The 23,468-nt window shown below is 41.3% G+C and overlaps 2 protein-coding genes and 1 long non-coding RNA gene across 10 annotated transcripts in view; 1 reads left to right on the forward strand and 2 right to left on the reverse strand.

Moving 5' to 3' along the window:
• ARFGAP3 (ADP ribosylation factor GTPase activating protein 3) overlaps positions 1 to 2,584 on the forward strand; it is a 25,792-nt gene extending 23,208 nt beyond the window's left edge. For both annotated transcript variants that reach the window (XM_017745770.1, XM_017745769.1), the window contains exons 15-16: positions 890 to 1,011; positions 1,655 to 2,584. In XM_017745770.1, the coding sequence (XP_017601259.1) occupies positions 890 to 1,011; positions 1,655 to 1,672 (140 nt within the window). In that variant the 3' untranslated portion in view covers positions 1,673 to 2,584. The remainder of the gene's footprint in view (positions 1 to 889; positions 1,012 to 1,654) is intronic.
• Positions 2,377 to 5,276, reverse strand: LOC108449517. Its single transcript, XR_001865681.1, has 2 exons — positions 4,690 to 5,276; positions 2,377 to 4,097 (listed from the first exon to the last, which is right to left on the reverse strand). It is a non-coding gene; the product is annotated as an uncharacterized LOC108449517 (long non-coding RNA).
• A 304-nt stretch (positions 5,277 to 5,580) lies between these two features.
• LOC103623390 (protein CASC1) lies at positions 5,581 to 23,449 on the reverse strand. Of its 7 annotated transcripts, none has more exons than XM_017745762.1 (18): positions 23,317 to 23,448; positions 22,520 to 22,540; positions 20,517 to 20,580; positions 19,425 to 19,516; positions 18,394 to 18,495; positions 18,131 to 18,238; positions 16,955 to 17,041; positions 15,996 to 16,133; positions 15,120 to 15,266; positions 13,993 to 14,096; positions 12,612 to 12,891; positions 10,754 to 10,859; positions 8,978 to 9,135; positions 8,113 to 8,257; positions 7,640 to 7,854; positions 6,891 to 7,058; positions 6,603 to 6,716; positions 5,581 to 6,010 (listed from the first exon to the last, which is right to left on the reverse strand). In XM_017745762.1, the coding sequence occupies exons 1-18, from the start codon at positions 23,437 to 23,439 to the stop codon at positions 5,735 to 5,737; spliced, it is 2,448 nt and encodes an 815-aa protein (XP_017601251.1). In that variant the 5' UTR covers positions 23,440 to 23,448; the 3' UTR covers positions 5,581 to 5,734. The 7 variants fall into 7 exon arrangements, with proteins under 7 accessions (XP_017601251.1, XP_017601256.1, XP_017601254.1 ...); XM_017745767.1 differs by having other exon boundaries at positions 23,225 to 23,347; XM_017745765.1 differs by lacking the exon at positions 6,603 to 6,716 and having other exon boundaries at positions 23,317 to 23,449.
• Between the last annotated feature and the right edge of the window lie 19 nt (positions 23,450 to 23,468).

Here is a 23,468-nt window from a genome sequence, read left to right on the forward strand (position 1 = left end):
GTCCCTGCCCATGGCAGGGGGGGGGAATGAGGTGAGCTTTCAGGTGCTTTCCTACCCAGGCCATTCTGTGACTGATCTGTGATCGTGGTTCTGTGATTCTGATTTACTCTGATTTGTGCCTTTGACAGTATCAGATATTGAGACATGCCAGTAATTATTTTCACCAATGAATGGGTGATGGTAATTGCTGGCATGTTAATACTTAGCATGCAGTTAGTTTAGAGTGCAATTAGAGTAGTTAATTAATTATCTTTGATTTCTGTTACTTGTAGACTTGCACCTTCCGTAATAACAGCAGTGCTAACTCTGTCCAAAATATATTGACTTTAAGGAAGGCTGGATTGTCAGCATTAGTCTGGAGTTTTAAAACCTAATTTATTGGCATTTACTGTAATTTTTGTGAAATTTTCCAAGCCTCAGATGTAGTAAGGCAAAATATGTGTGTTTATACAGCATGAAAATCACCCCTATGCATGCACACAAATTGAGTTCATCACTTGAGCCACCTCTGAAGTGCATTCACCTTTAAATTGCAAGGGGATAACAGCTGTTGAGTATACAAAACAACTTTGTCACAGAGTGGAAGTACAGAATAAATCATTTACTATCCAAACATGAATTGCTTAGCTGGGAATACAGAGTGTAGAGGATGACACTCTTGGGTGGAATTAATGAAAACCTGAAAACAATCCAGAGGAAGATGCATTTAAGACACTGAGATCTCTGTCTAGTGCTCCTATCCATATGTTGTACTTCAGGGAGAGAAAAAAAAAAGTTTTCTATAAATATAAATAATATTTTTACAAAAAAAAGCTTTTCTATAAATATAAATAATATAATGCTTTTAATATAAAATACTGTTTTCCCCGTGTGTGTGTTCTCCTTTTAGGAAGCTACAACATTACCAATGTCTTGCCTTCAGCTCCTGATATAGCTCAGTTTAAACAAGGAGTGAAATCCATGGCTGGAAAACTTTCTGTCCTTGCTAATGGGGTCATGACATCTATACAGGTGAGTAAAAATGTCACAGTCTACTAACCATCAGTTGAAGTCTTTCTGTAGCGATTTACTACCATGGATCCTGCCACTGATTTATCTTTAGGGAGAAAGAATGAATTTGGTTTTGAGCTCTGTAGACCTCTCAAAGTAGACTGTAAATCTTTATCATTTAAAATGTAAATCTGTATTTGCTAGCTCACCTTCATTAGGATATATTTTTTTTTCTTAAAACAAAAAATCCCATCATGAAAGTTGTTTTCACTCTGTTTTTAAACTCATCACAGTTCCTAACCCTGAATGGAGTAGTTTGGTTGGACCTACAGTGATCATCCAGCCCAGCTCTTGTGTTGGTTCTTTAATTGACCTTTGACCCATGTTTTGCACAAAAAAAGACATCCTGGCCTCAGTGTCCAGCATGTTTCATGCTCCAGTCACTTGGCAGTTCTGTATGAGGTCACTGGGAGCTCTCAGATGTTTGAAAATCAGGCTGATTATCCTGGAATTCAACCCTAAACTCCAGTTCTTGGAAGCACTGGTCAATTTTCTGAAAGTCTTGAAGAGTTCAGCTGCTATTTAATTGCACAAATGGAAGTAAAACTGATTTCTTTCCATGGAAAACCCACTCATGTCTGGTTTGTTGTTTTTACTTTTCTAGGATCGATATGGTTCCTAACTGAAGCTAAAGAAGGATTCCTCTTCAGGCACACAAGTGGTCATTCTGCTGATTCAAATGAAGGTTGCCTTAAGACTGATGATGTTTTCACCTGTTTCTTAGTGCAGATTTCTGAGTCAGCCTCTTCTGAGTGCTGTTTCATCTTGACAGAGCAGAAATCTTGCAGCAGCTTGTTACATGGCATATACTTTTTCTTTCTTTCCTTCTTTCCAGTCTTTATTTCTTAACAACCTTATTGTTAGATAAATTTGGAGCTTTATTTTATTACTGGTTCTGTCTGTGAGGCAGGAAAGAGAAAGAAGGAGGTGGTGTTTAGTAGACTGTAGCAAAATATACACTTAAATTAAACCTGTGCTTGCCAGGAAGTAAAAGCTCTTGAAGTCATAAATGGATGTGCATTAAAATGGTGGGGAATTAGTGGTTTAAAACAATATTCCAGCTAGAAGGTTCTGTGCTTAGATGTGAAGTGAGGAGAAGTGAAAATGTGGTAATACTAAACAGTGGATTTCACCTTGTTGTGGGAACAGTCTATTTATTCCAAATTTTGAAAGTTACAAAAAAATTGCAATATAGAATCCTTAAGTGCTTTTAAAAATTCTGTATTGTGTACAAATTTGAAAAAAAAACCTTGAAATACACTAAGGGCCTAATAGAGTAGTTAATTAAGTACTTGTTAAAATGTTCAGCACAATCTTAGATTTTTGATAAATTATCAATTATTGAATAAGGAAATAGTGGGGCTGTGTTTTAGACAGTCTAGAATTTATTGCTGATGACATCCTGCATAAAAATTATTATGACCTTAAAGAAAAAACCGTACAACCAAGAATGAATTCAAGTTAATTCTGTTCTGTAATTTTCTTAATTCAGATTTGTAAACTGCTGATATCTAATAAAAACAATTGATATGAACTCAGTTTTAAATTCAGTTTCTATGTGTGGTCACCAGTATCCAGCTTTCTAAATACTGTCATCTGTATTTTGTCTGTACAATGGTCTGGTAAAATTAGCCTTTAGTTTCAGGTAGCAAAACTTGTTTTCTTATTAAATTGCTGTAGTGATTTAGAAATCTAAACACTAAGGTTGGGGTAGAAAATAAACTACTGAACTGAGATACTGTGTTAAATAGAGTTAACAGTGTAGCTGTATTTGGGGTTTAATTTCTGCCTGCCTCATATGTAATTCTCACCTCCAGTAACTTGCTCTTGTGGCTGTTGGGTTTAGGTTTATTGATTAAATTTATTCATCAAAAAATTACCTTTCTTTTTCAAGAGAATTCCAAGATGAGCATTTGTTCTGCCTAATGGTACAGCTTTGCCAGAAAAGATTTGCTTCACTACCTCCTTTCCCACCCTATAGAGATGATTTTGGTAATGTAACAGAAGAAATTTGGTTTTCCCTAATTACAGGTAGCACGTTTTGGCTTTCGAAGTAGTCTTCATTTGAGTGTACGCATAAATTTATTACAAATAATCAGTGATCCGCTTTTTGGAGTTGTGATATGCAAACAGCATCCAGTGACTTGCACAAGAGATGCTCCTCCAGTGTCTGGACTGCATATTCAGACATCTGAGGATGGATGCAGATGCTTAAATTAGGGCAGGCCAGGGTAAGGTGTGTTTCTGTCCCCTCTTACGGTTCCTCGTTGGTAACAATTTGTGACATCAGCTACACTTGCAGTAATTGTGTCCTGGTTTTATGCATTGTTGCACACCACTCAGAGATGGAAAAATACCAAAAAAATGTGTATATAAATGCTTTTGTAACAAGCTTCCAAAGGCAACTTGGCATTGGTCACCAGTTGTGTTTTGTTGCAGCTCTTCCCTTAATTCCCTCTTCCCACCACTCTACATCTTGCTCTTCCCAAAAACAGCATCTGTGAACCATGCAGGTTAAGCTTCCCTCTTAAAATCCTGTAAGGACACCACATATAAGGGAAGGGGAAAGAGGATTATTTAATACTTTATATTTCAGGGAGTTTATTTTTGATGGTTAAATTGAAAGAGCTAAAAAAATGTGTAAACATCAGAATGAGGATTAATTCTGTGTCCTGTACTCTCCTTCCCCAAGTAAGCTGTGAAAGGAATCTTGTTGTGCTCTTGCATTAATGCTGCCATTCTGCTCTGGTCCCACTGCTGGGAGAAGCAATTCCAGAGCCATTAAATTATTTTTTAGAAGGATTTTGCAGTGCAAGAATGAGCTGAGTGACTCCCCAGCACAGGAGACCGTAAGTGTTGGTGTAGCTGCGTGTATTTTCACACTGCTGCTGTCCTCCTCGAGCCAGAGGAGTCCAGCTGTCATTCTGAATCAGGGCTGAAGATGAAGGCCACCTAAAACAGGCTCTGCTTCTACAGAAATCGGGACTTTTTTACTATATCCATGCATATGAGACTGGATTCTCTTGATGAGTAATGGTGAACCAGACCTGGAGGGGGGTACAAAGCAGAAAAGTTGCGTTTCTATTATATTCTGTAAATATAAGGAGACAGCTGTCAACCTACTGGAGCTGATTTATCTATCGCCCTGCTCTGCTCTCACAAACCCTTCAACCACTCTGCCAAAAGCACTGCTGCAGATCTGCAAGAGAACAGCAGTTTGTTCATAGGGGGCTTCTCCTAACACACCTTTCCCATCACATGTGCAGAGCAATCCAAGTGCTTTACAGCTCCACAAGTGTGGCCAAAGCTCCTGGTACACAGGAACACCAAATTTTAACAGTGTACCAATAGAAGGAAGCACCAACAGATTTAACACATTATTCTTCAGTCAACAACTAATCCAGTTAACTACTGTGCACTTGGATTGCTTGGTGTGGAAGGGTCAATGCAGCTTCTGTGTATCCTTAAGTACAAAGCATGAAAATTAATTTTTTCCACAGAACAAAATGAAGAAAAAAGATTATGCCATACACTAGAAAATGCCTTATTAATTTTGAGCTTAGTGTCCTAGAACTCAAACATCCATTAAAAATAAAAAACACACATGAAATGGACAAAAGCACCAAATATTGGACAAACCTTCAAACACGCATCATCCTGGAAGATGGGTTTCTCCAAGTCTCTGCCTCATCCAAAGCCTCTCTCCATCCTCAGGGGTCACTGCACTCACTCTAGGGTACGTGGCAGGAAAAAGGAGCAAGTGGAGACTTCGTTGGCTTCTGTGGGATCTTTTCTCCTTTGACTGCCACAGGCACTGACCAGTGACTGGGAAATGCTCTCTGGGAACCCAGTGTGAGGTACAGGGAGCGGGGCTGGACTGCTGAGCTGGGTCAGCTTATCAAGGATTTGCTTCCTTGACCATGTCTTAAAGCCAGAACGAAGCTCCCCCTGCACAGCTCCCAGAACAGTAACAACCTGTCACTTGTGAGGATGTTTGTTTGTGGGATCTCGTTTGTTTTAAGGCTTTTTGGGGTGGGGTGGGAAGAGCTGCACATTTTGAAGAAACACTGAAGGGTTCTGTGCTTTCCTGTCCTGCCCAGGTACAATTTGGTGTCAGCGTGGGCATCCCACTTCAAGGCTTCCTTTTCCAACGCGAACAAAACCCTCTGGGTGTCCGTGTCCATCCTGGTCCTGCTGGCTGCTCTCACGAGCTTCCTCACGGGGCTGTCCCTGCAGAGACCGGCAGATGCAGCCCCCGTAGGCACCGGGGACTCCTGGACGTCGCTGCAGCAGCTGCTGTGGCCCTACACGGGACTGCAACACAACGGCCCCCCCCCGGGATAACCCCGGCTCCCCTCGATGAACTTTTTTTTCTTTAAAGCATGACTTGAAATGAAAAAAATATATATATTTTTTTCCCCATTCTGACAAAAGTCATCTTTAAAAGTAGCTAAAAGGGCCTCAGTTCTGTTGAGGTTTACAACAGAACAGCAGTTTTGAACATAGCTAACAATAAACACGTCTAGGTGGTCTAACCACAAGAGAATAAAGAATTTATTTTGCTTGAACAAAGATAAAATGTTTGCATTTTAGAACCTGTTTCAATGATTTGAATAGAAAAGGATGAAATGTAACTTTATTGAAAGCTTTTGATAATAAAGTTTTAAAGGAAAGCATACAGTATCTAAGAGAATGCTAAAACTCTGGTAGCAAGGAGCAGCTGATACACAGAATCAATAAACAGGCTGCCAGCTCTTTCCACTTTATCCATGGCTTCCTTGCTGGCAAGATCCTTGAGCATATGGTAGAGTGTGGAGTGAAATTCAGACTCTTCTTCCAGCTCTTCTGAAAAAGCTTCACTGGTTTCAGTGAGCTTGAGGGTTTGTACTTTCTCACCATTAAACATATAAAGAGACCAGTGGTTGTCTTTGGCAGAATCTGCTTTCAGATGCTCACTTACCTAGGGCAGGAGACAATGCACTGTGAGGTGAAGCCTGTGCCATTGACAGAGCACAAATTGTAATATTTGTGGCACATGCATTGAACCTGAGAGTGAGAAAGCTGCTCCAGCTTTCAGCAGCGTGGTGTTACCTATCTCCAGCCACACCTGGGAGTGTTTGGCTGGCTGGGAGAAGTTTTAACCGTGTGTTTAAGTTCACAGCTGGAGACAAATCAGCTCTGAGGCTGCTTAGTCCCTCCTTTGCAGTAGGGAGCAAAAAAAAACCCTACAGGCAGGAAGAGATTTCCAGCTGTTCTCTAAAAAGCTGGCAGAGCAGATTGCTGACTTCCAAGGGGCCTCTGAAGAGCATGAAGCTCTGTCACCCCAGCTCTGGCTAAAGCCTCCCTTGGTGACTTATCAGTTCCATTTCCTGCCACCTTTGCAAGTGTCTCTGTTGCTGAGACTTGTGTCCCCTGAGAGCTGTCTCAAGTGCAGTCTGTGACACTGAACTGAGGCAGGGGCTGAAGCCAACATGGCTGAGTTAATTGTTTCTGTCTAACTGGGGAGGGGTCAGTGCTGGTCTGCTCTGGAGGTTTGGTCTGACTCCACAAACCTTGAACACGACTTGCCCTGGCCCTGCTTCTCCATTCCACTTGCTGTGAGCAAAAGCAAAAGCAGCTGCAAGCAGAGCCATCTGTTCATAGGCCTTCCCTTCTGCCAGGGCAGCCTGCAGAGCAGAAGGACAAGTTAGACAAAGTAGATCTCACTCTCTTTCCCCGGGTTACAGCAATGCTTTACTCAGTCCCCTGGCTCAGCTGGCAGCACAGCAGGCCCCAGTGCAGGAAAGGGTGACCTGAGTGAAAAATGGGGAAAAGCCAACAGGAAACTCTCTGGCACTCACCTTCCTGGGCACAGGGACATACTTGTGAGAGTGCTCTGCTGGGAAAATGTTCACTCCAGCTCTTTTCAAAGCTTCTCTGAGGGCAAAAGGACTCATCCATTGTCCTGTGATGTGGGAAAGCACCTCCTCCTCTTCCACCACTACTGAAGACAACATACACTGATTATCCTGTTGTACAAAGCAGTGAAAGCAACTTACTGGTCATGGAAGCCATTTTCTGCTTTAGGCTTCAAATACCTTTGCTATGCTGGCTGTCACCTACATCATCTGCTACTCTGGGCTTTGACCTTTCATTTACAGATCCTGAAGGAGCCAGCTTTGTGTAGGAATTCAGAAATGACACTGGTGTACTGATTTATACAGCAGTGAGCAGATGGATAATCATGTGTAGCTTGAACTTTTAGAAGAAACAAGGAGCATTAGTAGCAGGCTGCTAGGACTGCTTTAATTTCTCTTGTTAAAATTGGGAGGGGAGAGGAACAATTTTCAAGTCTAACAGGTGGAACAGGCTTGAATGCAGCAAGGCACCACCAACAGCTAAACACTGACTGGAACTTTTCAGAGCAAATGCACAGATGCTGTCTCATAGGAAATAACTGAAATTAAATAACCAGTACAGTGCTTGGAAAGGAAAAGACAGAGATTCAAACTGCTCTTGTGGAAGTATCTCAAATTCCTAATCAGGGACACTGTAATAATTATGGGAGGTTTTAATTGCAAAGGGCTGATAAAAAAAATATTTACAGTACCTTAATTTGTATCTGAATGGTTGCAAAGACTGCAGTGACTGTGCAGAGCCCTTCATCCACACCAGTAGGCTGCAATTCCCAGGCCTGATAGGGCAGGTTCAGGTGAGCATCCTGGAGAAGGGCTACTGTATAAAAGGCACCCATCCCAAAGGTGATGCTCCTTTCCTGTGCTTCATAGGTTATGTTGCTGATGCCATCAGTTCTCCACTGCTGGCCTGGACAAAAAGGATGCAAAAATACAAAGAGGCATGTGGAAGGCTTCTGGCAGTAATGCAGAAGTAAAATAAAACCAAAAAAGTAATAATAATAAAAAACAAATAAAAAATCCCCAAATCAATTAACGTTGAAGTCCCCCAGTTACTTCTGGGCTCCAAACTGGCCCTTATCTTTACAGCTGCATTGTGACAATAGTCCAACTGAGGCATAAATTCCACTATTGAATTTATTTTAAATTTGATGTCCTGAGTTCATACCTGCAGGATCCCATCGGGCTACCACGGGCGCTTCAAAATAAATCACATTGTCAGGGAGCCTGAGGGTTATCTGTACTGCTGCCTGTGTGCCATCTTCAGCCTCTCCTGGGGAATATGGATACACCTCCCATCCAACATCCAGCAACTTTGGAAAGAGAGAGAAAAGGACAGATAAGGGGTTTATCAGAAAATACAGGTGTTTTTCTTTGAGCTCATCCAGCCACTGCAAAGTTTTTTAGTACACCATTTAAAAGGGTTTGCTAATATTGCACATTTCCAACTACAGCTCTGAAGGCAGTAGAAGAGCAGCTACCACGGGGCCTTGGAACCCTTCCTGTGCTGCTGAAGGCACCCTCAAGGCAGTGCCACACAGTGGGCACAGCCATTTTTCCACAGATCCACAGCCTCAGAAAACCAGGAGCACCTGGGAGGCAAAAGAGGTGTAATTCCCCTCTGGCTGCAGAGTGTCAGAGGGAAGGAGAGGCCACAGGTGGCTGGGAATGAAGAGCTCATCCCTCCTGGCCTGCCCACAGTCCTGCTTGCTGAGTGTGGCTGGGAATTTTGCTCATTAAAGGTTTCCAGCTCCACAGTGCCAGCTGTGGGGTAGGTCAGCACTGCAGAGGACACCAGAGCACAGGGACTGCAGTCCTCAGCCACCCTGAAGAGCCTGGAACTGGACTGGCGGGGATTTTTGTTACCACTCTGCTTTCACCTTTCCCAGAGGAAAAAGGGACGATTTGCAAACCTTGCCTCGCTCCTTTGCTGCTCAGGACGTCGTGTCCAGTGCAGGTGACAGCGGTGACAAACCTCAGGAGCAGCTCCTCGGGCTGCCAGGGCGTGAGGGGCCGATCCCCTCCTCACTCACCTCCACCATGCTCCAGTCCCTGACGTCCTGGGCCTGAGGTGGCAGCTGCAGAGCATCGGTGTGGTACACACCCCCCACGGGCACCAGCTGCTGCGGATCAACAACTTCTGCTGCCTCTTCTCTGCCGCCCGGCTCCTCCTGCAGCACTGCGCCCTCTTCTAAAAAATGCACCAGACAGCAGCAGTTCACCTGGGGCTCAATCCCAGCCACATTTCCCACCTCTCGATTTTCACTGCGTGCTGGAGCGCTTCCCACCGTGCAGCATTTCAGCCCCATCTACTGGTGTTCTTTGTAATCACTGACACGTGGGGAAAGGCAGAGAGCTGGGCAACGAAAAGCACTTCTTGATGCGGTGCTGAGCTTTTGCGTTTGTAGCCAGTTCCAAATGCTTTCTACAGGAGTAAGGATTTACTGACACAATGAGTCCCATCACTACCCACAGAAGAATTTCATAAGCACAATAATACAGGAGATTCTGGACAGATTTAGCAAGATTGTATTGATATGAAAAGAAATAAGGCAAGTAAAATAGTAGATCAAAATAAATAAAAATAAAGCACCAAAAGATTATGGGCTGAAGGTGAAAGACGTATGATAATTATGAGGAGCAAGAAGGGTTGAACATGAAACACAATTTTCAGATAACAAAGATAATTATGCATAGATAAAAAAGAATTATGTATATACCACATAAAGGTTTAATTGCTTGGAAAACGTTAGTAAAAGGCAGAAACACCGTGGACATAAATGGCCATAAGTATTTTCTTTTAAAAAACAAAACCAGCAAAAAAAACCCCACCTAAAATGTCACATGGGATGGTACAGGGGGAGAGAAGTTACTGTGACAGGAATCCAGAAAAAAGTGTTCAATACTGTAAAAACAACTACTGTAATTGTTATGAAATTTGCTTTGAGACAATGACACCACATCAAAAATGACAACTCTGAAAGGCTGTGGAGCTAAATCATGCCAACAGTTTGCAGTTGTTTTATTTAAGTCAGTACTACAAGAAAACTCACTCCTATTAAACCAAAGGACAACACCACACCACTGGAGAAATTTGTAACTCATGTGGGACACACAAAGAGTTTTATTTCCTACAATTAGGCCCTCTTTTAACAAGGTGTAAGAGCAGGGATCTCACTTTAAGCACTATTTAGGCAATACTCAGTAACACCCCACACTACACCAATGCCTACCACAATATGCATTTGAGTTATCATTTTCTGAGGAAGTAAAGCTCCCCAGAGCCTGGCAGATTCATAAAGATTGTGTGTCTCACCCATAAAGATAGGTATAACAACACACATATCTACAGAAACGTGATAAACACGTACATAAAAATAAATAATAAATAAATAAAAATAACTGTGGGGACAAACTCCATTTTCCTATCTGTCCTGGTATCTCCCCACATTTAACAATCATTAATAGAAATGTCAACAAAACTCAAATGTTATTAAAACATCCCTATATTTGTGAACTCTGCTCCATTCACATGGAGACATTGCAGTGTTTCCACAGATCATAGAATGGCCTGGGCTGGAAGGGACCTTAAAATCCAGTTCCAACCCCCTGGACACCTTCTACTATCCCGGGTTGCTCACAGCCCCATCCAACCTGGCATTGGACACTTCCAGGGATGGGGCAGCCACAGCTTCTCTGGGCAACCTGTGCCAGGGCCTCACCCCCCCATCACAGGGAAGAATTTTTAACATATAAAATACTTAGCCTCAGCACTTTAGCAGTGCTGCACATCAAAAATAACGAAATACCTTGTGATGGCTCGTCCAAAATGTCTGAATTCTTCTCAGTTTCCTCCTCTGTCTCTTTTTTATCATCTGTGTTATTGCTGTTTTCTGTCAATGAGGCAGCACTCTCCTAGATAAAAAGCAAAAGACATTTTTCCATTAGTCAGAGACAAACACAATGAAGAAGGTATCACCTCCTTCAGGGAGGCCCAAGGAGAAGGGATACAGAAACATTTGTACCAATCTTGCTACAGGGTCAAGGTTTTAAGAGAAATAATTTCTACCTAGCTAGCAAAAATATTTTGATTAAAGGTACGCTCTAATTTGGAACTGGATATATAAATAGAGACAAAGTAGTTACTTCATTTCCACAGCAAATTCCATCTTGAGCTCCCCAAGTACCAAACAAGCACCCAACACCTTTTTAGCAGAGTGTGCACTCAGAAGTTGTGGCTTTGCTGATTTTACAGCCAGCAGAGTGGCACACAGAAAATGCAAGTTGGGGCTGAATCCAAACCAATACTGAAACTGTGCCAGAACCCCACCTGCAGCTTTGGCCTGTGCCTGGCCCATGATATTTATTCCCTTTCACACACTGTATTTACATACAGGAATGTGGGGGAACTCAAGACACAGCCAGGCAGGAGGATGCTGAGAAACATTACCCTGGATTTCCAGCCAAATTCCAACCCAGATAGGGATTCATCCCTGCCATAGCAGACTCCTCTGCAGGCACAGCACCTTCTGTGCCCTGGCTGTGCCTGCCAGCACATGGGAAGAACACACATCTGCTCAAACAGGACAGGAGGTGAGAGGACACAAGCTGAAAGAAGTGGAGCCTTCAAAGGAAGAGGAAAATTCACAAAATGGATTGAGAGAAAGAGCACAAGACCTGGGAAAGAAAAAGAGAGGGAATAAAATGAAGGAGCTTAAAGGAAATCTGACAAATGTAGGTGAAAAATGCCAAAAGATAAGGTTTGTCATACAAAAAAAGAAAAAAGGAACCAAGAGAAGTAGGATTTCAAGCACTGATCATTACAAAGGTGCTGGGGACTGAAAAGGAGAAAAGCCAAGATCGTGAACAGGGGTTCAATCCCTGTATGGATCCCAGAATTTAGTCACGTAAGAGTTGGACTCGAGGATCCTTGTGGGTCCCCTCCCACTCAGAATATCCTGTGAAATCTGAATATCCTGTGAAATTGCTCCAAACATACTAAGAAGGCCTAAATCTTGATATTTTGTCAGTTATTTCTGCAGAAATTTTAGGTAGACAACACAGGTCATTTACCTGAAAGTCACAGGTGATACTGAAAGTGAAAACCCCAAACCCAGTATGGACAACACAAAACCAAGCAACCTCCATCACACCTAAAACCAACATATTCCATGGAAGAGAGCTGAGGAAGAGGAGAGGCAGCCAGAAATAGTATTTGAAAAGCCCTCTAACAGCAAAGGGTCAGCACACAGACATGGAGCAGCCTGGGACCTGTACAGCCACCACCTGCTCAACTCTGAATCCTACTCTGCACGCTGCAAACTTTCCTAAAATTGGATTCCTGCAGGGATTTTGTGTGGCTGTCAGTTTCACAGAAGCAGAATCCATTCATCTGTACACATGCCAGAGATTTATAAAAATATCTTGCCATGCCACCTCATGCCTGATCCTACTCTTAAACCACCAACCAAATGCCAACTGCACGCCCTGTCCAGACTTCCCTTTCTACTTTCCATCTTTCAATTCCCTTGAGAAGATCTATGACACTGTTGACACAAGTTGCCTTTTCCTCTAAAACATTTAAGGATTTGGCTGTCCTGCACTGTGACTGAGCCTCGAGTTAACAAGAGCAGTGTAGGAAATCCTTTGAGGAGGTTTTTTACCTACCTTTCTCTCCTTAGAAGGCGTTTCTTCTGCAGCAGGCACGCTGGGTTCTTCCCTGCCTTTCTCCTCCTCTTCTCCTGGTTCTTGCCCGTTGTCTTTTGGATGCTCAGCTGACTCCTCATTGTCTGAGGCCTCCTGCCTTGGCAGTCCTTGGCACTGCAGCCACAGGGGGGACACGTGGTCATAGCGGGTGTGCAGCACGCGAACGGCGACGCTGCTCAGGGCCAGGGATTTGGGCAGGTCAAAGCCATGCCCTGCCTCCTGGAACATGTGGGTTTTGAACCTGGGAAGGACAGTGACAACAACAACAGGCCCTGGTAAGACTGGCAGCACTTCGTTTGCTGTTTCCTCACAAATGTTCAAATCTCTTCTGGGATTTGTTGCACGGTCTGAGAAATGTTGCGGGATGTCACAGTGCTTGTGCTGGCAGCTGTCTGTAAGACCCTCCAGCAAAGCCACAACTGCGTCAAGGGGATCAGAAGCTTCAAAAGTAAGTCTTGACAGGATGGCAGTGAGGCAGAATCAAATGGTAGCTGTTCCAGAAACTACATTCCTGGTAAAACTCACTAATTTAATGGGAAAATCCCTGCACAGGTCATTTACCTGAAAGATGTATTACATCACTCTCAGCACCTTTCCAAATAATTCAAATAATCATTATTTTTGGATAAGATAAGCTGGTCACAAGTTCTAAAAATCTTCTAGTAAAGCAACACTTAGTTTTTAAACGTTGGTTGAATATTTTAAGTGCAGCTCTCTGCTGGCCAAAAGGCTATAACACTTAACCCATATGGGCTCTTCCTGCAGGTCAGTCTGACATTGCTCAGCACCTACTCTTCTACTTATCTCACCAAAACTCACAGCAACAGGTCAAGCTGAAGTCCTTTTCATAATTTATTCCTTATATTTGTGGAGTGGGAGCAAGAAGTCTGCTCAAAAATCTCATTTTGAAAATGTATCATTTAAATGGTAATCCAATAAAACCACAAAACTTAGATTCAGAATTGATATTGCATCCCAGGCTCTAAAATATTTTCTCTAACTGAGCACCAAGTATCATCCACTGCTTTGCAAGCAACTGGAAGAACTTAGAAAATATTAAATGCATCAGCAAGAAACACTGCTTCCAGAGGAACTTCAATTCTCTGCATGAGCTTTATTGTTTTTCTTCCAAATTTGTTCTGGCAGTGACAGGGTTCTGCTGTGGCATTTTAAGAAAGAAATTTATATATCTCTAAACCACTGCTTAGCAACAGCCAGCACTGAGAGTCTGCAGAATGGATGCTACTCAATATTAAAAAAAAAGATGATGAGAAATTGATTCTTGGTGTTTACTCAACAAAGCCAGGCCTCATTTCAAATTAATAATTTCAGTGTGCTGTACCTTGGTTTCTTCTTCAGATTGACCCAAATACAGAAAGTAGTATTTTTATCCTTTATGACTGTGTGCATATTCCCAGTCTCAGAGTCTTCATACATACTAGCTTTCTACAAAGAAAAAAGCCAATTAAATTATGTGTTCACTTCGATTTACCTACATTTACTTGAATAAATAAATTTAAAAATACATGTAAGAATGAAAATACACCAGACCAAGCCCAGCTAAGTTGTATTTATGTACTAAAACACAACAGTTATAAACTCAAATCTGTTTCTTAAAATTTGAACTACATTCCTTTTCTTCCTCTGACTTCATAAATTGTGAGCCAAGTACTGCCAAGTAGGGGTTCTTCCATTGTTACCCTAATTCTCAGGATAAATTATAAAAAACAAACAAAAAAGGGATTTCCTGAGCAATAACGGACTCCTACCCCAGAGTCAATGCACAGATTATTTTATCATTTAGGCAACATCAAACTTGTGAAATGATAATTATATCAGGAGTTTAATCCTAAATTCAGTAAACAAGAATTCATCATTTCTTAATTTGCAGGGGGTTTTGACTGTGCACATACAACTGGTTCACTATTTCACTAATATTCCTTTGCTAAACATACTTATATATCTGATTAATATTCTTGAAATAGTAAGGTCACTACCTATACATGAAGCTCAAAAAACTGACTCTCCAGCACATTTTCATTTTCTTGTTTGAGTGCTCTTCACTCTTCCCAAGATTCTTAGTTTAAAAAATATTTTAATCACATGAACTTGTATTAAAAAAATGAGTACAAGGCAACCTTATGAACTGCTTTTCACATCTACATTTTTTTGGTACAGTCAACAAATTTCATACAGCACCTCTTGTTTTCATTATCTCCAAATCTCACAAAATTTCCCAGTAATTTAATCTTGTCAGACTTAATGATGAGATTTTCCACTGTAAAGTTCAGATTTTCAGGAGTTTTGAATAATTAACAAGTCTGGCATGTGCTATAAACATGATTTGGAAACTCACAGACTCATCTCTGTGACAGTTTAAGACCAAACAAAGCCAACCATCATTACAAGACACTTGGAGTTAAACTTATGTGCACATATCACAACTTTGAAGCAGTAAATCTTACTCACTTTGAGCAGGTTCTGCGTAGCCTCGTTGTACTTCTGATGAAGCAGAACCTGCAACTGCAGAATGAATTCCTGGTACTGGACCCGTTGTTCTTCTGTGATCTCATTTGGTGATGCCTCCAATAAAAGAAACTCCAACTTCTCAATCAACTAGAAGACATTTATATGGGAGAAGTTTTGACACCATCTTTAATGTAACGTGTGTTCTGTCATAAAAAATGAGGCAAACCTACTTCCTTTGTACCTAAACAGATCTTGGTCACAAAAATAACTTTTTTTATAGACAGATAGGAAATCTAACTCAGAACCAAACCAGCCCAATGCAACTTGTGTTACACATGCAACTCTCCCCCCACTAGTTTCTAGAAAATCTCATTAACTTTCTGAAAAACACCACAAAGTCAGCATAAATGAAACTAAAATCCTGAATTTACAGAGCAGGCACAGATTGCTTAAAATTGCTTCACAAGCTATCCATGCCTGGTGACTCCTGTTGGTAAAAATCAATTCTGGGAACTTCTGTTCTTACATGACATTTTACTGGCTCAAGTGTTACAAAATGAGGCTGTTGTCCACCAAAGCATTTATATCTGAGCTTGTACGCTCTGGCTCCAAATGGAAGGGAATATGGGTGTTGGAGTACTAGACCTCAGTGTAGAAACACAGCACACAAATCCCTTAAATGCATATTTAAAGTCAATACACATCTTCTTTAAGGGTTAACAATAAACCTGTAATTAAAGAAAAATATAAAAATTAAAGAAAAACTTCTAGGTGTTGAGGGTTACAGCCTTTCAGTCATTTGGCCACAAGAAAAGGGAAAATAGAGTAAGTGGGGGCTGTTAAGTTTAAACTGAAATACACCATTTTAACACTTACCTTCAGCACCACTTCCCCCTTCTCCATCACAAGCTGAACGCTCTCATCTTGGTCTTCACGCCACAAGCTCATGAAAGTGTTCATTTCCTGGGGTACAGTGGGGTCAGGACTCCCATCACAGCTGAGGTAATGCTCCCACTGCAGAAGAGTTCAGAGAAAAGTGGATACAGCTGTGCTGCACACAGCTTTTACAAGAAAAAGGAGGATTCTAAAGGGCAAATAAATTGTAGTGACAAATTCACACCTGCATCTAAACAGGATTCTAACACCACCTGGTTTATTATCCCCCATGCCAGGAAAAAAAGGTTTACTTTGATATTAATGTGTTAAGATGCTTCTGCCCACCTCACACTTGCTGTTTATACTTATTTATCAGTGGGTTCTGCTCTGCTCCACAAAAGCAATGAATTCAGTACCTGCCATAATGGAGGGGCTGGAATAATAAAATGACTGAGAAGAGAAACGAGGAAGGTGCAGGTGGAAGAGGCAGGTGGGTCTCAGATCAGATTCTGCCAAGAAAACTGAAAATTCCTACCCTGGCAATAAAGTTGATTAAGAGCCTCTATTACAACATGTTAAACTCCTCCTTTCTCTGCCTCTGAAGGAGATTTCCTGTCCCTTACCACCATCAATTCTCCTGTTACAGAAACTCTGGTAGGAATGTGAAATCCTAGATTAGGGTTTTTTTTAAAAGAATTTTATTTTCAAATCAATTCTTGGTCATTCCTGCAAGCAGTGGAAAGAAAAAATCAGTGGCAGATTAAACCCACTTAATGCCAAACGTAAGCCTAACAATGGCTCACGGGATCAATTTATCACCCATAATGGAATTTTTTTCATCCGTATAATAGGATATTAAGGAAACATTACCCTCCTGTTTGCTGTGAAGATTAATAACCCCCTGTTACTGAAGACTGCATTACAAAGGAAAATGGATCTTTTAAAGCAAAAGCACTTACAGGATTGCATTCCCAACCACTTCCATCAGCATTCCCACTGACTTCAAACAAAGCAACAATAGGGGAGTGCTGAGTGCAAACAAACTCCTGTATAAAAAGTGATCAATTTTCAGTAATAAGACACCTGATTTCTTTTTTTTACATCTTTGCACTTAAAAGAGAGCTTCACTTTTATCATCATGTCCTTAGAAGTAACAACACTTTTTTTGAGAAAAAGGATAAATTTCATGGTAAATTGTAAGTGCATCTCTTCATCTAAACTGGAATTGTTCAGAAATAGATGTGGAAACTCAGCATTTGGTATTATGTATTTCTTTTGCCATAAATAATCTTAACAACAGACTAACAGAAACTCTGGTATTTCCCATAATCTACCAGTGTTTAATCAGACTTATTTTAAAACCAACAGTTCTGTTTTGTCAAAAACATCAATAAACAGCAGCTAGCAATGACCGCAAGCCGTAACAGGGAAATGCCAATTGCATTTAGAGAAAAGTTGTTATAGTGAGAGTGGTAAAGCTGTCAAAGATGCTGTGGTACCTCCAACTTTTAAATATCTCAAAACCCAACTGAGCACCTTGATTTAACTTCAGACTTTGCCCTGCTTGGTGCAGGAGGTTGAACTACATGAATTTCAGAAGTCCTCTCTAACATGATTTAGCCTATGATTCTCAAGTTGTTCTGCAGAAGCTTTAAAAAGGATTAAGCAATACACACGACAAAGAGAAAATCCTTGTGTTGACCACCCTGTAGGATATTAAACCTTTGGTTCCTTACCTGACCAAATCCCATTATCAGACTATTACTGAGCGATGTGTCTGCAAGATTCACAAGAGTGAAATCTACTACTGTATTTCCACACCTTACCACTTAAAATCTAACTGGACAGGTACATAATGCCATTGGGTGATGATTCAACCTCCATGGATGTCACCCTGAACTGCAGACATCAACTTTTAGCTGAATTTTCATATGTTTCCAGCCCTGACCTGGATTTGCGCCACATCCTTCAAAAATCTGGCAAACCTCTCTCTCTGAATGATGACCTGTGATATCCAGGAACCACTGAAACAAATGTTCTTCAGAATTTCTTTTTAAGCCCTGGCAGAACTATTTTTTTGGTCAAATGGTTAAAAGCAGAATGAATTAAAGAAATAGAAGAGGAAAAACAGATACCTGAACATCTGAAATTACAATTCCTCGTGACTCTTGGGGTAAGGTGTAGGGGATTGATATTCTGATCACCGAACAGGCTTCTCTTTGCCCACATTTCTTCTCTGTGTGCTCCAAAGTGAAGGTAAGAGAGCAAGCATGGCATGTCATTGCTTTGAGATGGAATTTCAAATGCTGTCATAGCACATACCTACATTCAAGAACTGGAAACTCCTGAAGTCTCTTCCTTGCCAAACCTCTGGGCAGATTTTGGCAAGAAAGCTTACCTTGGCTTGTTCTCTGTAATCCATTTTCCACTGCTGTGCAGAAAGAAACTTCTGTTCCAGTGAATTAAGTTCTGCTAGTTCAGACTCCCTTGCTCCTTGATACTGTTAAAAAAAAAAAAAAATTAAACATAGCAGTTAAATATTTTGGCTTATTTCTTACTATTATTTTATATACAAGAAACAAATCTGGGATATTTGAATGAATTATTATTTAAACAAATCCAAACACTGAAAACTTGGTTTTTTTATGAAACATCCAATTGAGAAGACTGTAGTGGTTTGCAGTATGTTATTATTGTCATCACATTAGCTGCTGAGCCATATGATAAACATAATGTGACATATGATTGTAACCTCTCACTTGAACAGTTTCCATATCAGCATCCTGGAGCCAGCTCTCATGGGAGCTGCTAAAAACTGTAAGCATAATTTTGGAAAAAGTGTGCAAGATTATTTTATTTTTTCCCTTTTAATTTCTATTATTTTAAGTTCATCTTCTCCCTAGGAGGAAAAAATATTCTGTGAAGTACAAGAGGAGTAGACAAGAGTGCCTCTTTCAAAAAAAATTAGTTTGTTGTAAATCTCTTTTTTTTCCTTTTTAAACACAAAAATATTTATCTATTACCAGTCAGTTTTTGTTCTGAACGCCAGTCTTATCAGAAAAATAAATATACCTAGACCAATACACACACATATATGTACAAATACAAATCACTGTATCTGCCCCAAGAGGTAACCAATTAAGGAATTTGTACCAAATAGCCTCATGGAGAACACAAAAAACACATTCAATTGAAAGCACAGTGGAAATGGAAAAAAAAAAAAGGCATTTAATTGAACTGAAGAATTACTTATCACAAAAGTTCATGTATTTAAGCTTATACAAACTGGAAAATTTCTTCAATTTTGTTCCCAACAGTAAGTACATAAGGAAATTCATTCCTATTCTCCCACTAAATTACTCATGTTTTACAGGCCTTGTCTCAAGTTTAGAAATAGGATTACATTTTTTCATTGAGTAAAAAACTAACCTTTTCCTCAAGCTTTTTCAAGTGCTCTCGTTCAAGTCTCTCCTTTTCAAGCCTTTCTGCTTCTTCTTGTTCAGCTTGTAATTGGGCTTCACCTGAAGATTGGGAAAGAGATCAAGGGCATAACTATGCCTTCCTAAATAAAATCTAAAAAATGATCTGGTTCTTGGCTGTAATGACAAAACCACCATAAAATAAGCAACATAAATGTTTATCTTCCACTGCACAGAAATTTCCCCCATGAAGACTGATTTGAATGAATTTGAATAGTACTAAAACACACTGTCTATGGCACTACCCCTATCATTCTGTGAGGATAAAAGTGGATACAAGGACCAGCAAGTGCTGCTCTCTCCATCTATAGCTTCAAAGGACAGAGGTTCTCAATCCAAAGTCTTGGGTGAAACTCAGTGCTTTAACCCCAAGTTCCTCTTCTCCTCTCCTACAACCAGTGGTTTCCTATAATTTCAATTTTACAGCTGTTTTTTCATTGAAATCCTCTTCAAGATTTGCTACTCCACAGTTCTGGCTTCTCTTTGCTGCCATAGGGACTAGAAAATCAGAGAGGATGTGAAAACTAAAACTGATTCAGCCTCTAAGCCTTCAGTCTAAGATGGTACAGCCTGTGCCTCAATCCAGATGTTCCCAAACAGTGACTTGATGTCACTACCTACAAGTAAATCATGTCAAGCATGTGTGTTGCACTGAGGCAAGAGCAGCAGCAGTTTCCAAATCTGCCTGTGCTCACTTGAGCTGTCACTCCCACAGCACAACCTTACCAGTGATTAGCAGCCACTTACTGGCAGTCACAGCATGCCCAAGCCCCCAACAGGATGGATTAATGGCAAGTTAATTCTTCCCAACTTCCTAATTGCAGTAGGAATAACTAGAGAAGAGAGTATTGCTCTGATAGGGAAGTAAGACACAGCATCAAGGAACAGGGAATTTGGTCCACACCAGAAAAGAGGGAGGAATCAATTGTGTTTGAGGAACACAGACAGCAATTCACATCTAGTTCAAGATGTCACTTTCTGTCCACTTAATTAAAATAAATGATTTGTCCATCATATTCCCTCTAAATGAAGTGCACAGTACCTTTGTCTTTTTGCTTCCTGTCCCTTCCTTTCTTCGGTTTTTCATCTTTAGTTTTGCCATTGGACTTCACGTTTGCAATAAGGGAGAAGAAAACAAATGTCAGTAGTATTTTAATTTTGGCAGTTCCATAACTCTGTAACTTTGCCCTTCTCATGTGATCCCTGCATTAAGATTTCAGACTCCCTACACAGCCAATGAAGCCCCCAGAATAGTAATGCACATCCTCGACTCAATTTTCTTCTCATTTTTATGATAAGCTCTTACAATCAGTATTTTATTCTATGGTAGACATTCCCAAACACAGCCACAGCAGGAGAGTATTAAAATCTTCTGGTTTAATGTAGAAATTGAGTAAGAGGCAGATCTGCTACGAAAGTAGATGCTACAACTTCAAACATTTTAGGAAATACTGGACAATGTATTTTGGGACAAGCCTGGCATTTAGAAGCATCTAATTCACAAGACAAAATAGCAAAGAGTTCTCCTTTCTGTTATAAAATCCTTACTGCAACTCCAGACAGTTCACTGTTCACCTCCAGCCTAATCCTAGAATGACTAAATTTTAAATTTGGGGTTCTCAGAAATTATCTGACCACTGGTCCTTCTTCACACACCAACTGTGTTACAAATACTCTTATCTCACACTTTGATTCTGATTATCATCTATTCAGATATAAATAACTACTTGTTCACTTCACACTACTTGGCATGGCAATAAATATATACCTAATGCAACTCTGAGTGCAGAGATTACCATGAAGCTGGGTAACAAAATGGTGACAATTAAGTGCCACCAGAGTCTGAGTGCATCTTATCACATTTGTTATCAAAGTATTAATTTGCCAAAATAGTCAGTAAAACCCACACTTATACCCATTAGGATTTCAGGGAAGAATTTGTTCTTTTCACTTTGATAAATAAATAAATGATTAAACTGAAAGTGGAAAATCTGCTTGTTTCAATTACTTGAAATCACGTTTTAGTCAACTTCTTTTCACATTCCTATGACTTAACAGAGCACTGAGAAGAGCGAGATGCACAGCTGGGGAGGGGTAGATAAATTCATTATCACTGAATTAAGAATAACCCACTGGATAAATTTATGCAACCCAGTTTCCCATGGACTTCTGCCTGTGGTCCCTTCACCTCCTCATTCTGTGTCCAGCCTATGACTCAAATAACAGAATCCCAGAATCATTCAGGTTGGAAAAGACCTCCAAGCTCATCGAGTCCAAGCTGCGCCTGATGCCCACCTTGTCACCCAGCCCAGAGCACTGAGTGCCACATCCAGTCACTCTCTGGACACCTCCAGGGATGGGGACTCCAAACCTCCCTGGGCAGCCCCTTCCAGTGCTTGACAAACTTTCATGATGAAATTCTTCCTGATATCCAACCTGAGCCTCCCCTGGCACAGCTTGAGGCCATTCCTCTTGTCCTGTCCCCTGTTCCCTGGGAGCAGAGCCCGACCCCCACCCCCAGCTGCCCCCTCCTGTCAGGGAGTTGTGGAGAGCCAGAAGGTCCCCCCTGAGCCTCCTTTTCTCCAGGCTGAGCCCCCCCCACCGGGTCCTGGTGCTCCAGCCCCTTCCCCAGCTCCATTCCCTTCTCTGGACACGCCTAAGCCCCTCAATGTCCATCTTGCAGTGAGGGGCCCAGAACTGGACACAGGACTCGAGGTGTGGCCCCACCAGTGCCCAGCCCAGGGCCACAGTCACTGCCCTGGTCCTGCTGCCATTCCATGGCTGGACAGTGCCAGGACACCGCCTCTCTGCCTGGACACCCGTTGCCAAGCCAAACAAGCAGTGGCTGCACTGGCCACGCTCTCTCCCGCAGTGCTGCAGGAACACTTGGCCTCCTTGCAAAAGGCACAAAAGCTCGGTGTCTTGGAGACGCCTCTTCCTCCTTCAAATTCAATTAGCTCTGGCCAGCTGCCTCAGGAAAAAAACAAAAAAACAGATAAAAAAATAAACACAACAGTGAACTACAGCGTGTTTCTGCCTACCTACCTTTTTTTTCGGTTTTGGACCCTAAAAGATCAGAGGGGGAAAAAAAAACAGGAAAGGGAACATCAGACAACAGGGTATCAGCCAAAAAGGAATAATTAGAAAAATACTACTATTCTGTTAAAATCAGATGTGACCATCTATTGAAAAGCTATAATGACAATAATTTCAATATTGTAGAAAATTAGCCACTAACACATGACTGTGGACCATCATAATTTATCAGGCTAGACCACACTTATGATTATAGAAGAACATGTACTTCTTCTCAATGTTAAAAAAGCTAATATACATGACATATGTAATTCAGTGTGGGAAATTCAGTAAAATATTTTTTTCCAGTGTTTTCTGAACTCATCAGAAAACTAATGCGTCCTATTCCAAATAACACTAAATTACATCATGCAATTGCCTAGAACACAAGAGAAACACCACCAAGCTTTTTGTCATTCATGGGGAAACTTCGCTTGGAGAAACAGGAATTGAAGGAATTCTCCAAACGACTACAGGAAATAAGAACCAATTCCACAAAGCCGAACATCCAACAGAAAATCCTTTCTTTACCAATGACTTTTTCCGCACAACGTCTCAATACTGCCACGTGAATTTGCAAAAATGCACAGGGATTCATGACCCCCACGGGAATATTCCCTGCGGGGCGGAGAAGGGGGAAGAAGGAGAAGGGAGGCTGAGAATGAAGTTTGTTACCACAGAGCCATTCCGGCAACAAAGTCTCAGCCACCTGCCGGCTGGTTCCACACGGAGCAACCACAGCAGCAAACCACGGCACAAGGACTTACACCGGGGCCCACACAAAAGATAACGCGTCCTTCAGCCGCTCCTTTCAGCCTTAAAGCCTTTTCACCAGCTGCTGCTACTTTAGTAGGTACCAAGGAACATCCCGCTTTGCTCCCCCACCTCATCCTGCCCCTCTCCAGCACTAGCCCGTCCC

This window comes from Corvus brachyrhynchos, unplaced genomic scaffold, assembly GCF_000691975.1.
Source record: "Corvus brachyrhynchos isolate BGI_N302 unplaced genomic scaffold, ASM69197v1 scaffold209, whole genome shotgun sequence".
Lineage (NCBI taxonomy): Eukaryota > Metazoa > Chordata > Aves > Passeriformes > Corvidae > Corvus > Corvus brachyrhynchos.